This window comes from Centropristis striata, chromosome 8, assembly GCF_030273125.1.
Source record: "Centropristis striata isolate RG_2023a ecotype Rhode Island chromosome 8, C.striata_1.0, whole genome shotgun sequence".
NCBI classification, from domain to species: Eukaryota; Metazoa; Chordata; class Actinopteri; order Perciformes; family Serranidae; genus Centropristis; species Centropristis striata.
The window spans coordinates 6,408,346-6,425,053 of NC_081524.1; the positions used below are offsets into that span (position 1 = coordinate 6,408,346).

The 16,708-nt window shown below is 39.0% G+C and overlaps 1 protein-coding gene across 1 annotated transcript; it reads right to left on the reverse strand.

Annotated features, from left to right (window-relative positions):
* Window positions 1-762: 762 nt before the first annotated feature.
* On the reverse strand, window positions 763-15,318 carry akirin1 (akirin 1). The gene is made up of 5 exons (XM_059339033.1): window positions 14,815-15,318; window positions 5,630-5,776; window positions 3,926-4,054; window positions 2,095-2,166; window positions 763-1,292 (listed from the first exon to the last, which is right to left on the reverse strand). The coding sequence occupies exons 1-5, from the start codon at window positions 15,017-15,019 to the stop codon at window positions 1,282-1,284; spliced, it is 564 nt and encodes a 187-aa protein (XP_059195016.1). The 5' UTR covers window positions 15,020-15,318; the 3' UTR covers window positions 763-1,281.
* Between the last annotated feature and the right edge of the window lie 1,390 nt (window positions 15,319-16,708).

Genomic DNA, 16,708 nt, shown 5'->3' on the forward strand with positions numbered 1-16,708 from the left:
CAAATTAACTTTTCTGATATTCTAAATTTTTTGAGATGCACCTGTATAACAAAAACATTTCAAAAACGTTGTTTTGTGTGCTAAAAATCTTAATTCATAAAGTAACTAAAGCTGTTAGAAATGTAGTGAAAAAGTACAATATTTCTCTCTAAAATGTAGTGAAGAAGCATAAAGTAGCATGAAAACAAGACTCAAAGTACAAGAACCTCACCATACTTCAGTATATACAATCATGGAAAAAAATTAGACCACCCTTGTTTTCTTCAATTTCTTGTTAATTTTAATACCTGGTACAACTAAATTTACATTTGTTTGGACAAATATAATAACAAAAATAGCTCATAAGAGTTTAATTTAAGAGCTAATATCTAGACTTTCTAGATTCTCCATGGTTTTCTTGATAATAACCACATTCATTAACAAGAAAACAATCAAAAATGGAAAATGGCTTTCTGGTGAGATTCGGGCTGCAACTTGGCATTTTTCATTGAAAGATGTAATAGATAATTTAAAAAAGTAATTTTATTTACATCACCTGCTTCACATCTAGGCAAGAATGGGCCTCATGCAAGAACATTTTCTTATCAAGATCTTAACTTTGTTTTACTTTAGATTCATAAATTTTGTGAGAAAATTCAAAATACAAGGAAACAGATCTGTTCATAAAAGGGTTCCTGTTGTCTCATCTGCTGAGAAGATGTGTGTGATGACCCATATAATTAAAAACATCCACGTTTTAAGAAAACATCCCATACGACCGACTTTAATCACAGAACTTTTATTTTTTTCAAAAGGGAGAAAAATCCACATTCTCAGGTAAAGAGTTGTGAGGAGGGAGAGGGGAGGGGTGGGGCAAGAAAAGGGGGACAATGTGAGAAGCAGGAGCCTTTAAATACAGCTGCTGGAAGGTTATACAGAATGATCACATGAGCCAATAAGCTTTTTCTACAGCGCCGGCAAGAGATTTGACACAGATCTGCTTTAGTCAGGATTTCCAGAAAGAGCATATGAACAAGAAAAAAAAAGGGGGGCAAAAAAGGATGGGCTTCATACATAGTTTGTCTTTCAGATTCTTCTAACTTTTGGCCAGCAGCGATAGTTTTTAAGTAGGAAATCAATGTTTGGATTTTTAAAAAAAGAAAAAAAAAAGGAGGGTAAACCATGGCACCCAAACAGTTTGAGATGGGGGACGGGAGGGAGGGGAAATAAAATGAAAATCAAGTAGAAGAGGGGCAGTAGAAGAGCAGCCACAGAGGAAGCTAGGATCTCATCATGGTGAGTTCAGGAGACATCTGAAACACAAAACCATCAGACGCCATAGTCAGATCATCCCTGTTAACTCACATTAAAGACGAAACATGTGGGTGGTTGACGTGAACTCAAATTCAAAGTGAAAAAAAAAGAATAATTCAAAAATATATGTCAAATGACATACAATTATATTCCCTTATATGTGAATAATTCAAAACTGAATGTGTCCATTTCTAATTCTTCATATATTTAGCATATTATTAACTTTTTGGTGTGGTAGTCCACCGGTGCAACAAAATAAAGAATCTCATTATTTAATTCAGAGAATGTTGGACAGGTAAGATAGATAAGCCCAAGGCATATTAGTTATGAATATTTTTAGCAATTTACATTATTTTCAATGATCAATCAATGTAAATTGATAATATTCAGATCTATACTTAAACTGCGTTGTACCAAAGGACTACCTTAAGACGACCAGTTCCAACACTGCACAGAAATAGTAATATTATGAAAATATTTGAGACAGAACTGATCCAGAGATTCTTCTGTCCTTCCTGATTCTGGAAGGACCCCTCTCAGTAATGGGGTGGTCACATTAATGCCTGTTTTATACGTCACAAATGTCATGTTCAAAACAGAATATTTGCATAGTTGAAGAACGATACTCATTGTTTGCAGATGGATTAGATGTAGAAGAATGAACTGCATATTAAAACATTAATTTTAATGAAATATTATCAAATTTTAGTAATATCTGTCACTGGGAACACAAAAATTGAGCGTCACGTCAACCACCCATGTACTTTGACAGTGAAGAAAATGGTGGTTTAAGATACTTACAACTAGCAGGCCGGGCTCCGTATCTTCGCATGATCTGGTCTTGTGTGAATTTCACAAAAGATTCATATTGTTCTGGAAGGAGAAGAAGGTGAAGGTGAGGTAGGGCTGGGCAATATGGACCAAAAGTCATATCCTGATATATTTAGGCTGATTATTGATATACATCCCGATATTTTTTATCGCAAACTGAGAGCAAATCTTCAGTCAAAGCCAAAGGGGACATGTCAAAAGTTTTATTGAAACCGTTTAGGTGGACATAAATACTGTATAGCAACAGGAGAACCTTTTTTTAAAATAACAGCTCCATAAAGCTCAAATTCTTATTAAAGCATTAGTTTGGATGTTTAACCCTTTGGAGTCTGTTTTGTCGATTTTTTAAGTACTTTTCATTCTGCCACTTGAACAAAAAAGTGTAACAAGCATATTAAACATATGTAATATTGCCAGCATTTTTATAAAAGCACAACCAAACTTGTATAACCTGACAATTATTTTTTCTTGCTGGATCAACATTATAAACGCAAAAGACAAAAAAACAACAAACATTAAAATCTGATTTTGAAAATGATGTTTCCCCCCCTTTCAAAACAATCACACTCAATGAATTTTAAATGTTGCAATAGTGATCACAGGTTGCAAATATAACTTATAAGTTATTTATATATATTTTCATACTAAATATATTTGACCTTATCTCTGGTTTTACTGGGCCTATCATTAAACATAAACTGGAGTTTCAAGGCAGAACTTTAGAGGGAAGGTGATGGCAGAACTCGACGTTGTCTTGTTTTTTTATGGAGTGATGTCAGTTTGGAGGAGCAAGGAGGAGTAAAGCCATGGCAACTTAAATATTAAAAATAAGTTTAAGTATCTTTAGAATACTTTTTACCACTTCACCTGGCTGTCATACAGCCACCAGACTCCATTAACAAAAACAGTAATTTGGCCTCATTGAACACCTGCATGCAACAGCCACACTCACAATATAGTTGTTCTCATTATGTCGTTTTCTGCTAATTAATATCACCTGACAAAATCAACTTTAATGCAACTTAACCCATTGAAGCCTGGAAAGCGGATACGTCGTTTTGTAGTATTTGTATAAGCTCTCAAATACTTTTTGAATTTCATTTCTATCTGCTACAGAGGCTGAAAAATCTATTATTTAGTAGAAGCGTTGACACTTCTGCTGAATTTCCAGAAAAACTTCACGTTTTAGGGGCTTATTTTAAAATCGGCCAGAGGTTTTACAGGAAGTTTTAGGCGTCAGTGGGTTAATGACCGCAGCTCTACAGGCTGATCGCTTGTATTGATTTAATAAAGTGATCACAAAAAAAACATTAGAGGGAACCAAAGGCTGTGCTCTCAACTTTAACCTACTGCCAAGCCTCCATTTTGCAGTTTTTGGGTCTGAAAAATCCAAGCATAGTGGGTTTGGAAGGCCAAGACAAACAGGAACAGATGTATTTTGGAACTTAACCGACTCAATGTGGACATACTGAGTGAATCCAGTTTTGCGTCTACTGCTAAAGAAAATCATCCTATTTTTACTGCACTCGTTTCCTGCCCGTTTACAGCCTTGGCATCTAGACGCACATGTGAACTCTGTTTGGTAGGAACCATGGGTGCCAGCGCTGCAGACGTTATCAGTTATCATATGAAAATATACTCATAAGGGAGGGGGCCGGATGTTTTGCATAACTGAGATACTTTTACTGTACGGCAATGGCAGGATGTAAAAAGTGCTGTTCAGATGAATTATGAACCTGAGTACCATGATCTTTTTGTATTTTTTTTTATTTATTTTTTTTTTAGAAAAAAAGTTTATTACCTGCGAGTTTTGTGTTAAGGATCTGTTCGTACTCCTCCCGGATCTTCTCCTCGTGGTCTTTAAGCAGCCGCTCACACAGGTAGCTCACCTGCTTCAGTGTAAACGACGGCTGGTCCTTCCTTGAGGCACCTGAAAAACACAAAATTAGATCATCCATAAAAAGGATGAAGCGCTCACATCTCCGGCACAGCGATAAGTCACGGGGACAGTAAATTTCCTCTTTCCAGAAATAGGTGCTCGGCCAGGTGCGGATTTACAGCTTTGCTTTGTGTCGTCCCTCACTCCTGCCGAGACGACGGGGTCATGCAGCACTAACGTGGGCCCTTTTCTTTCCCCAGTGTCACAGTGCAACTGGAGCCAGCTTTAGCTTTTCCCAGTGGTCCCTGACGTCTGCTGTGAGCAGTTAATACTAAAATGTTTGTAAATCACAGGCAAGGATGGCAGAGCTCGAATGAAGGGTTAATGGCCGTCTAGGAGACAGAAAGAGGCCGGTTTAGTAACATTGGCGTCAGTGTGATCTATGAGACTGTCCTGCAGCAGCAGAAGGAAAAAAACACTGGAGCCTGAAGGCCTGGGGCTTCGATTACATCCTGCACCCAAACTGCCAAATTGTGCTCAAAGCATCAACCTGTATCAGTACTGCTGCAGCACAAAAACTGTAAATCCATCACAATCTGCATATATTTCACTGTTGTGATGTATTAATCCCCGTTTGTTCAATTTGAGTAATTAAGTTTGCAGAATAATTCCATTCGACTTTCATATCAGTTTGAGTTGATCTCCTTTCAGATATAATAATGCATAATATTAGTGTTTAACTGGAGTTCCGTCTGAAAAACACTCATTGGACATCACAATAGCAGATTTTTCAGGAATTTCAACAGGACGTGACTAAACTAAGATGAGTGAGACATCTCCGTTTCAGGAGTGGAATGGATTTGGCACAAACAACCATAAATCTTTTAAAAACTCACATCTGGAATCACAATCTCTCTGCCGTTGTGATTGTTTTGATGAGTAGCAGTAGCCTGCCTCTTGAGACTTGAGTTGGTCAGGCAGGTCCAACCAAGGATATTTTGGCAGGTCTTGCAGAATGAATGACCTTCTCATTTGTAACGGTTACAAAGATTAGACTTACAAAAGATGTCATTTTGTTTGCTTTTTTTGATGGTTTTGGTCCTAGTTGGCTGTCACATCAAAGACTTGCTAACCAGAACAAAACAAAGCAGAAAAGTTATTTGAATCACCTGTACAGCAAAAGGTCTTATCCGCAGAAGTAAAATACAACTCTTATGCCGCAACTTATCTAAACCGCGACTAAAACGTTAAAATATAAAAAATTTATTTGCAGAAAAAGTTTGGGAACCACTAAGCAAACATTAGCTAGCAACTTAGCTTAGCTAGCAACTTAGCTTAGCTAGCAACTTAGCTTAGCTAGCAAGCTAGCCAAACTATGAGTAACTAATACTCTTTTGTCTGTGACTGGTCGGAAACTATAGGACCCCACATTAGTGCTGCAATCAGTGTGCTGCTGGCCCGGTCAAAGACAGTTGCCACCGGGCCTCACAACTTTTCTGGGAGAGCATGGTGGTTTGGATGGGGAAACCTCCATAAACTTACCAGTGCCATGCTGTACCCACCAGATATGGACCAGGAGACACTGCTTTGAAGTTAAAGCCACAAGGTAACAGTAGATGTTCTTACCTGGTGGGGAGCTGGGAGCGTTGAGGGAGGAACTGGGGCTGGGGGCATCACTGGAGCTACAGGCCTCGGTCTGGTTGAAGGCCCCTTCCAGCTGCCGCCGCCTCTGGATCCGGCTGTACTCCTGACGGAGGTTCTGGAAGATCTGCTCTGTAGGGACCAAACAGAAACAGGGACACAAGCTGTTTAAACCAGGACAGAGGAGGACACCCAGAAATGGTTGCACACATTTTTCAACCCCGTGGCGATTTATGCTCCCAATAGGCTGCTGAAGCAAATGCATTCCCAACTTTCTCAAGTTGTTGCTTGGATGCCAGTACAAGTCACATTAATGAAACCTCCCATGTTACCACCATGAACTGCACAATAACAGGTTTTCAGAAGTATAAAGTGCTCCGTTTGCATCTTTACTTTGATCATCAAAAGGAATTGTAAATATTTTCAATAGTGCTTGTCCCCATTGTCTTGCATTCAATGAGCTGAAGAGTGACTCATTACTCTAATGAATGAATGATTAGTATTTATTTGTTCAGAACAAAATGTGAGTTCTTTCAGTACTACGCCCACCACAGCCACAATCACACAATGTTGAATCTATTCCAGTATGAATAAGGACTATTACGGGAAGGCGTAATGATCTACAGTGTTCTTAAGATACACTACAGCTATGCTCACTTCCTCTGTGCCGTCTCTCCGCTAAGATGGGTTCCAAAACACAATCATCGACAGGAAGTAGAGGCACCATTACATATTACAGCTATGACAAACACACAGCTGATTTAAAGACACACACTGATCCTGTGACTATCACTTTCACTTCTCTTCAAAAGGTTTTTCAAGATGTCGGCATCATGCCAGGCTACAGCTGGTGAAAAGGCTAATGTGAGGGCTGGAACATAAATCAGCATTCTTTTCTGGGCTGTAACAGAGTAAAAGACTCTCATTCTTCTGAGGCCTATTTAGTGGTTGAATAGATGCTTGAGGTTTTGGTGGATGTACAAAATAAACCGATTTGTGTGGAAAGATCTGTCTGATGCAAGACAGCAAAGCAGACGATATAAAACAGGATATTTCTTGTCTCACTATATGATAAACTTGATTACCGTGCTTCTAGCCAAACTGGTACTTACAGCTAGTGGCCAGCTATGTACTGTACAGGAATAGCCTTGATATATCATCCAAAATCATATGATAATCACCCATTCCGCTTTTATCCCAGAAGTTAAAGAGGTACATGCACTTAGGAGGATTATCTGCATTCAAATAGGATAAAGGCGTTGTGTCTTTATGATGTCAAAAGCTACAAAAGTTTTGGTAGATTGTTGTGCATTCTGGGACCTAATTAAGGATGGTTTTCTTTTCAAACTACTTGCAATCAATCCAAGCTGTAAATAAGAACAGAAAGTGGCAAGTGGCATCAAGCACACATGTAAAAAGCACAACAACAATTACATGAGACTGTTAAAATCAATATGAGGTCATAGTATGAGGGGGGCAGATACAGAGGCCCACTGAAAACTGTGTTGTTTGCACACTTCGAGAATCACTTGTTTTGGTTGTAAACCCGCCATATTGCCCGTGATAACACACTAATCTCAATTTCACTTCTGCTGGCTGACTGCTGGTGCTTTCCCAAAAAGCTCCAACATCCAAGATTTGTGTGTTGGCTAGAGTCTGCCTTTCACAATATGCTGTCAGATCAACATTAATCATATACAGCATGTACAGTAAGTCATGCAAAGTGCCATGTAAATGTGCATTACAAAATGCCTGCTTTCAGTTCTCTAAAGACCAAAAAAGTCTAAAGAAAGAGGTTACTGAAAAAGGAAAACGCAAAACTGTACCTGCTCACAAATGCATTTCCACCATGACATTTTTAGAGCATACTAAAATGAATGTGTAAAATGAATTGATCAAAGAAAAACAATCAGCAACTTTTTGGACAATTGATTAATAGGTTATTTTCCAACCAAAAATGGCAAACATTTGATGGGTGTAGGTTTTCAATTGTGAAACTGTGCTGCTTTTGTTGATCTTACATTGAATATTTTTGGGGAATATATTTGGATTGTTGGCTGTACAAAAAACAATTATGGGAAGGTAAACTGATAAAAAAAAAAATAATAATTACATCTGGTCTTACATTTTATATATAAGCATGTAAATCCATAGGTGTAGATGTAATTATAATACAACAAATAAACATGCAAAAAACTATGACTGGTCAATACAGTGGCTAGTTCTTTATCATCTCAAAACGTCCTCTTGGAGATGAAGCCTACGCTGCAGCTGCTGTAACAGCTTAAACATGGGTGACCGCCAGCACATACACATCTAATTATAAGGTTAAAGTTCAAATAAGTCCTGGGAAACGCAAGCGGAAAAACAGCATGGCCTTAAGTAGAGCTGATAACCAAATGTAGAGGAAGGACTTTATCTTACTGGATTCATACAGGGGGTGAAGTGGTGATGCATGTTACACCTCTATCTGGGGAACCATGCCTCATTTATCTTGGGTGGGGAGACACCTAGCAGCCATGTTGCCACTTCAGTCTGCTCATCACTAAGCTTGTTTGGATGGTGAGGAAAGCAGGATTTTCTCCCCACAGCCATTTTAAGAAAGCCATGTTATATGCGGTCATGTACTTTTGAACTGGTGCCTTCACGGAGACCCCCTCCTCCTGCTGTATGTGGCCTCTCAAACCTTCCAGCATTAACAATACAGGACCCTAATCTGACAGGCTGCTTATTTAGCTACCACGGGGCTTTTCACTCATAATAAAGCCATGCCATTGAAAGGGGGAAAGTCATTCATTCCCAACCCACAAAGAGGCTCCAACAAGGACTAAAACAATAAGATGATTGACAGAGAATGGATCAACTATTTTGACAATCAATTAATAATGTATATCATTTCTGGAGGGCAAATGCCAGATGTATTCGCAGGTTGCAATTTCTCAGGTGTGAGGATTGCTGGTACTGCTGGTATGTGTACATAAGAAAAGCTGTGTTTTTGAATGCAGGTCTGTCAAAGCAGACAATGTGGAGACGTAACCTTCACCTCTGGAAAATTGTGATTCTGACATTTATAGAGACCACAAAATACTTTGAATAGGTAAAACCCTAATTGCATCCGTTATATATTTGATTATAACTAATTATGAGTTATTATATTCAATAAATGTGAACACACAAGTAGAATGTTTTTTTTCTTTGGAGCCCATAATAGTGTATTGACCCCACTGTAGTCCATTAGGTTGTCCGTTTTTCTTCACTGATTGAGCTCTATCACAGTTTCGTCTTAGGAACTTTGTGCATGCACTCAAACAAAGCCAGCGTGTTTTGTTTTGTTATTCTTTGTAGGGGAGGTGCGGGCTTGCAGATCTTACCACCTCCGCTTGCCAATTTCCTGGGGGAAACCCTGCATTAGAAATAGGAACTCAACACGATGGTTGTTTAAAATGTAAAGACCGTACGAGCAGGTGAATAAAAACATGCTCCAGGGAGAACTAAAACCAAGAACTAAAACCAAAACTAACTTTGTTAGGCACTATACTTCTGTGCAATTCTAAAAATGTAGCATTCATTCGTATGCACCTTTAGTAGTAGACTTAAGTCTCTGAGCACTGACAACAAGGGATTAACCTGTGACAGCAGTCTCAAATGAATGGTCCCAATTGGATATCACTACTCCTGGTTACATCTGACTGACAAGTGAAAACCCTCTCCTGCTGCCCGTCACTTCCAGCCCTGCCAACTACTAGTGGCTCAACTGTGGGTGTTGCTTGGCAACAGTGACCCTGCCACAACCAGGCCAAGCAATCAATCACAGAGACTTCCGGGAGCCAGGGGAACACAGCGGAGAAAGCCTTGGCTAAAAGGCTTAGGCACAGGCCAACAGTGAATACGACAGGAGATCGGCCAGATAGATTGGACGTGGTGGTGGAGAGAAAACAAAGCTGACTCATTTCATTTCACCCTCCACTGCTAAAGAATTGTGAGGGGAGGTGGGTTTCGAATGTCCCAACTGCCAGGAAGTTTGTGATGTATTATGGGTCAGTTGAAGTTGCCCCTCTGCAGTAAAGAATTTCAGAGTGACCACTAATAAGCCCCTTTCACACAGGATCTGCTACTCTAAACCGATCTATACATTACCCAGGAGAGCTGTATGTGAAAAAGCCAGAATCAGTCAGTCAAAAATGACTTTATACTGGCTTACCTTGCCAGCTCCTCAGTATAAAGTGTATAATGTCCAATTGATTTGTGAGTACTAAAGGTAATTGGCCCGAGAATACAAAAGCTTCCTAGGGGGCATGCTGATGTTTCTATTGTGCCTTTAGTGCAAAACTGCAAGAATACAAACATCCAAGGGTGAAGGAGGGTCATTCACAAGAAAATGCAAAGAAAAATGTCCAACTGGAGAGACGACACTATTCGGGAACATGTGTCAGTAAGAGCAAACGCCAAAATCATTGGACAGATTAAATTAACCGCAAAAGACTTGGTTATGCCTAAATTATGAATTGGCTATGTGACCGCAGCGTTTAGAGTCATGTCCCGCCTCCTGAAGGTTCTACACAGGCATCATTCCTCATCTAAACCAAACAGACACATTGTCACCTACTGAAATACTCACAAATCTCCTGATATGTCCTGCATGTGTGAAAGAGCAACCCCCAACTATGTCTGGACCTGATTCTCAAGACATTGTTCAGAGTTCTTATGAGAAAATAACATGGACAAAAGCAACTAAACAAGTGATCATGACAACGCTTGTTACTGAAGAATAAATTACTTTCAGACACATTTGATTTTTACTAAATTAAACCAGTTATCGTCCATCACTTTTTGTGACTACGTTGAGTGTATTCAAAACGAAATCTTCTGACAAAGACCAAGTTTGGCAGGATACTTGAACAGTCTTGCAGCCTGACTCGTTTGCTGTTTCAGCTTTTCAAACCTGAACTACGACCTGCACACTTTTATACCCAAGCTGTAACAGAAGTCAACCAGTCCAGCCTTTCAGATAGCATCATGTTCCAGAAACACACCAGCCTCATCTGTCATCTGGGGGAATTTTTACCAAAGCACAAGCCCAGACTGGCAGCACAAGAATGAGGCAGAGGAGAATTTAGTGAGTGATCCCATCTACATTATGAAATAATTACCTAAAGATACCTTGGCAGAGTCAGATCCCTGTGTCTCGTGTCACACACACAACCTTTCTCACCACAGGCAAACCTGACTAGCTGGAAAGCATGTGTGGGTAGAGACGGGTGGGAGGGATGACAGCTGACCTTTCACTAAATACAAAACTGCTTTCACTTGGCAAACCATAGCAGAAAGGCAGGCTTGCAGCACCAGTCCCATGAGGGGCCTCTTTCTGGGTGAAGGTGAGTATAATACCCGATATATCTAGACCTCATGTCTGCAGCAGACAAATCCACATTACTTCACCCTTGCAGCTGCTGTGCTGTAATTCAGCAAGGCAGACAAACTGTGAAAGAAACTGGACGCACTGGAGGTCTGTTGGATTCTTAACATAAAGTTCAGGCGAGATAAGCAGCGTCGAAGCAGACATCTTCGGGGAAAAAAAGGATCCAAATGATTTATTTTTGTACTGACATATACACAGCTCCACTATGAATACGACTCCATAAGGGAACAGTAACAAGCAAGTCAGATTCCATAAATGGTGTGAGCAACAACAGGGGCATGGAAATGTGTCATCCCCAGGCATCTGCATGGACCTGCCCTAGACCTTTTCAGAAACAAAAACGCCTCTCAAATACTATCAAACCAGAACAATAAATTTCATGGTTCCCAAGAAGCAGAAATGAATGCATTTCACAGGAAGCCAGCTGTGACGCAATCTCCATCATCACCTACATCTGTATGTGTGTATGTGTGCTAACTCTCAGCAAACCCTACCAGGCTTTCTCTATGAGCGATGTGCACCGCCCCCCAGCGTCATCTTGCAATGATGTGAACCATAAAGCACATTTTTTTCTTACAGTGCAAAAACAGGAACAGATCACGATTTGGTCTTTGTCTTACTAAATGATGCAGCAGACACACTCTTGGGGCTGTGTGGGGTCTTGATAGTTTGCTTTAAGGAAAATAATCCTCCTAATAGCTCATATTCCACTTTCAATTTTCAGAAAACAAGTTATTAACCTCCTGCACAGGTAAATCATCCATGAAAAATGCCAACTGAAACCGAAGTCCAAAAGCAAACAATTAAGGGGGGAAAACGCATCATCTGCCCCAGCCTTAGATGACTATGTTATAGAGAGAAGTTGACAATCTATGACATTTAAAAAGGAATATAACCAAGAATTTAAAACCCATTTAACTGGTTTGACAGAATTTAAGGGGCTCTACTCACAGCCACTGAGTAAATTTGAACGATGGATCCCTCTTCAATCAAAACACTTATTCAACAAGCAGCTCCTTGCCAATAAAAACTGGTTATGAGGAATGCATACGTGCCTTTTTGATTTCTTCAATGGAAATGCTTTGTGGCAAAATGAAAGCAGTACACAATACAAGCAAGCTACCAAGCACCATAAGTAATCCTGCTCCTTAGAGTATGCTGTGCTATAGGCAATGGGTTTCTAATCACTGCACATAATGACTATCTAAGAGTTAACAGCATGGCTTAGCTCAGGTAGTACAGCCGTCTCCATCTTGTAATCCGTCTCACATTTCACAGCAATGAAGTGATCAAATTCAAGGACGTCCAGCAATTTTTTTAATTAAAATTCAAAAAGCGTAAGGATTAGGCCTCACTGCTATCATGCTGCCCAATCTGAGTGACTGGCACATACAATAAGCCACATTGAATCGCAGTGCAGACATCTAGGTAATTATCCTGTGTCTACTTGTGTGCCCCACACCCGTCCAGCGCTCACAGCGGAGCTTTTCAAGTCAAAGGGAGAGTAGACGACAGACATAAAGGAAATGAACAATGCCTTCCAGGCCTGAAGAGGAAAAGAAATGCTTGTGGTGCACAATGGTAACCCCCACCTCAATGCAAGACAATTGTGGCACTAAAGCCAAGGAACATTACCCAGGCAGCTCCTAATTACCAGCCTGCCATGATGTGCCTGCTGCTGTGATGCCATTTGTCTTCTCAGGAGAGCCAACAGGCTAGGCCAGGGATGGGCAACTTAAATGCTGGAGGGGGCCACAGTTTTTCCATCGACACTACCACAGGGCCACATAGGACCGTGCACTTAACCAGATATGATGAAACTGCAATTTTAAATGTTTACAGTGCAGTAATTTAACATAGTTCATGCTTAAATGCATGTATAACAGTATAAATAGGAATACAAAAGGTTTGAAGCAAATAAAAAATAACCATTTACTGAGACCAACATTAACTGCAAGAAGTAAATTTGTGCATTTTAACACTGCGCTTTTAAGATTTCATGCTCAAATGCATTAGTTGTACTGAGGGCCACTTCAAGTGAGGGTGCGGGCCATATGCGGCCCCCGGGCCTCCAGTTGGCTGTTACCCATGTGTTAAGCTACATGCAGGATCTTTTGTTTAAATCTCACCAGTTTTCCAAAAAATATTTGATTGAAAATATTACGAGATGTAATAGCTATGATAGCCTCATACCGTAGAAGCAGATTGTACAGACAGAGCAGAGAAAAGCAGTCATATAAGCTATATTCAATTACCAAAATGGTAGAATAGTAGTACTAGTAATAGTAATTGATTTAGCTATGCAAAGAACTTTGAAACTCATATTCTCATAGGCAAATCAACATTAGCATATGTGAGCTAAGTCAGCCAACTTTGCAACAATACAATGAGCTGGCAAGATGCCACCAACGAATACCGACAGAGGCAACTTTTATGAAATTAGGAAATCATGTTAAGTTGAACTCAAGCATGTTAATACATCTGCATTGAACATCATGGTACATTTTATGCTTGGCACCTTGTATATTCTTCTATAATCATGTAACTCTTTTATAATCATTTCTTGCACTACTTAATATACATTATAATCATGTTGATATACATTATAATGCATCCTCTGATTTATAAAACCATCAGTATCGGTAACTTGGCATTTACTCAAAAAAAGCTTGGCAAGTTTTTCCACACAGAAAGTGTTGGTAATCTTTACTCAGGCTATTTCTAAGTAATATTTATTTAATAGAACCACTTGTTTTTTCTTTATTAAAATACATAAGTAAATTGCAGATTCACTGATGTCCCTCAATTACACTGTACTTGGAAATACCAACTAATTAAGCCAATGAACTGGTTTAGTGAATATTACTTGGAACGAATGATTCAATTTACATACAAAACTGAGGACACATAATAACAAACAATCACTAAGTAATGCACTACATGAAAAACTGCTATTTTGAAGTAAAAGCACTGAATTCGTATTTCTTTGTAGAATTTATGGGGACCATCGTCGCCAAGTTACCGATACAAGATCGTTTTATAAATCATAATAAAGCAGGGGATGCACAAAAGTAGAGTGGTTTATTGTTTAATGTTTATTGTATCCTTTGGATCCCCATTAGTCTTCATAGAGATGAAGACTATTCTTCCTGGGGTCCACATGTATTACACAATTACATCATTGCAGCATTTATACAGAAAACATCATGAAGTCATACATCCTAACATGATTATAATGTATATTAACATGATTATAATATATATAAAGTAGTACAAGACATGATTATAAAACAGTTACATGATTATAGAAGAGTATGCGAGGTAAGCATAAAATGTACCATGATGTTCAATGTATTAACATGCTTGAGTTCATCCTAACATGATTATAATGTATATTAACATGATTATAATATATATTAAGTAGTACAATACATGATTATAAAACAGTTACATGATTATAGAAGAGTATGCTGGGTAAGCATAAAATGTACCATGATGTTCAATGTATTAACATGCTTGAGTTCAACTTAACATGGTTTCCTAATAGATGATTGAAATAATAACTACAGGGCCAAAAAACCTTTTCTTCCAGTGTGGCGTTAGCTTAGCTAGCTTAGCTAAGCTAACGTTTAGCCTCCAACCCCCATTCTGATTCTCTCCACTAGCTAGCTCCACTCCACCCAGACCCCCTCCCCCATGACACCCACCCTGAAACGCAGTAAAAAACGTCAAATGCGGTTTAATTTCCTACCTGGAGTGAGCCTGTGTTCGCCTCCTATGGCCGGAGGAGACATAGAGTGCGTTGGGCTGTCGACCGGGGGACGGAGGTTGCATCTTTGCGGGGACGGAGTGCCAGGAGTCCCCGGTAGTGGGTTGCACCTTCTCCGCTTGGGAGACTGGGGACTGAGGAGGGCCTCAAACTCCATCGACCGCTTTAACGTTGCTCCACAAGCCATGTTGGCTAAAGAAAACAGGAAAAAAATAAACTGGAGAAAAACGGACCCGCAAAAACTGGGGGTTTAACGCTGGTGGTTTGTCCGTTAAACGTTGCTTTAAGGTTTCCTCGAGCCTTTCTTCCTCTCCACAACAACGGTTTCTTCTTCTCTGAGTAGTGAGCCAACTGACGAGCCTGAATTTTTAAAACGTCACAATGGCGGACCGAACCATTGGCGGAAAGAGAGGGGGGTTCTCAAATATTCCCAACATTTTATATTGGGTATTTCACCTATTAAAATTCTAATTCTTATCCAAACTTGTTTTCTTAAATGTTGTACGTCATAAACACCAGTATCGACAGCAATCTTGTTTTCTCTTTTGCCGTCTTTACGCTGCGATTTCCTGCCGCCCAACCCTATTGTTGTTATTGATTGCTTTCCGTTGAACTCAAATTGAAGGTTCACGAGACGTCTGGTGGTGGTGTTCAGGTAAATCAGGTAGATTTAAAATCAACTCTAGACTTATGTTAGACTTTAATCTCCTTAAGTAGAAAGCAGGTTTTATTTATTAATTCGCCGTCTGTCAACAAGTATCATGCTTCACAAACAAGTTCACAGTTTCCCCCCTGCAAACTAAACACAACATTTGTATTCATTGATGAATATTAGCTTGATGTACCATTTTGCATTAGAAATTGTTTTCTGAATGGCTGCATGGTGATAATGACCTGGAATAGAGTCTGAGCAGCATAGATTAGTCAAATGATCGACTATATTAAACTATTATATTAAATACCAACTATTTTGATAATCAATTATTTGGTTTGAGTAAAGATTCCTGACTCCACTGTCTTAAATGTCAATATATTCTGGTTTCTGGTTTAACCCTTTCATGTACAACATGGGTCTAAAGTGACCCGACAGAGTTTTTATGTTATATATCTTTGCAATAAATATTTTTCATCATTCAGTATTCCAGGTTTTCTTCAATTAGTTACATACATCCTAATTCTATGTTTTCCTTTATTAATTTTTTAAATAAAATCCCCTTTTGTGTCACTCTTCTAATGCACAACATGGGTGAAAAAATGACCCATATCCATTTTTAGCTAAGTAGCTTGCTAAGCTAACTACTTAGCTAACTTCTTGGCTAAGTAGCTTGCTAAGCTAAGCTTAGCAAGTTACTTAGCCAAGTAGTTAGCTATCCAATAATACAAAAACTTTTTTTCTTCATAAGGTATGAGAGGAAAAATGGAAATAATGATATGTTAACAAGATGTTTAAAGAATACTTGGAATATTAAATCATAAAATAAGTTGATATCAAAAGAAAGAGCACAGAAACACACAGCAAGCATTGAATAACATGGGGAATGAATGTGGGTCATTTTTTACCCATGTTGTGCATTAGAAGGGGTGTCAATATGTTTTGCATCAAAGGGTTAATCCTTTATGACAATAAACTGAATATATTTAAGTTATTGACAAACCAAGACATTTGAGGATGTCGTCTTGGGCTTTGGGGAAATACTGATTGACATTTTCTGACATTTTATAGACCAATCAACTAATCCAAGAATAATTTACAATGAAAATAATAATTAGTTGAAGCTAGCTTGATGACTCATCAAAATAGGAACTGTGTTATTTCATACACACAAAAAACATTAGCATTATTAGGTAGAATAACCTTAATTCTGAACCTGTGCTT

Excerpts from the sequence above, each read along its gene's own strand:
- akirin1 (XM_059339033.1), bottom strand. The coding sequence starts at position 15,019 with ATGGCTTGTGGAGCAACGTTAAAGCGGTCGATGGAGTTTGAGGCCCTC. Across the intron at positions 5,777-14,814 it reads CGAACACAGGCTCACTCCAG|AGCAGATCTTCCAGAACCTC; the intron begins GTAGGAAATTAA and ends TGGTCCCTACAG. Across the intron at positions 4,055-5,629 it reads CGCTCCCAGCTCCCCACCAG|GTGCCTCAAGGAAGGACCAG; the intron begins GTAAGAACATCT and ends TGTGTTTTTCAG.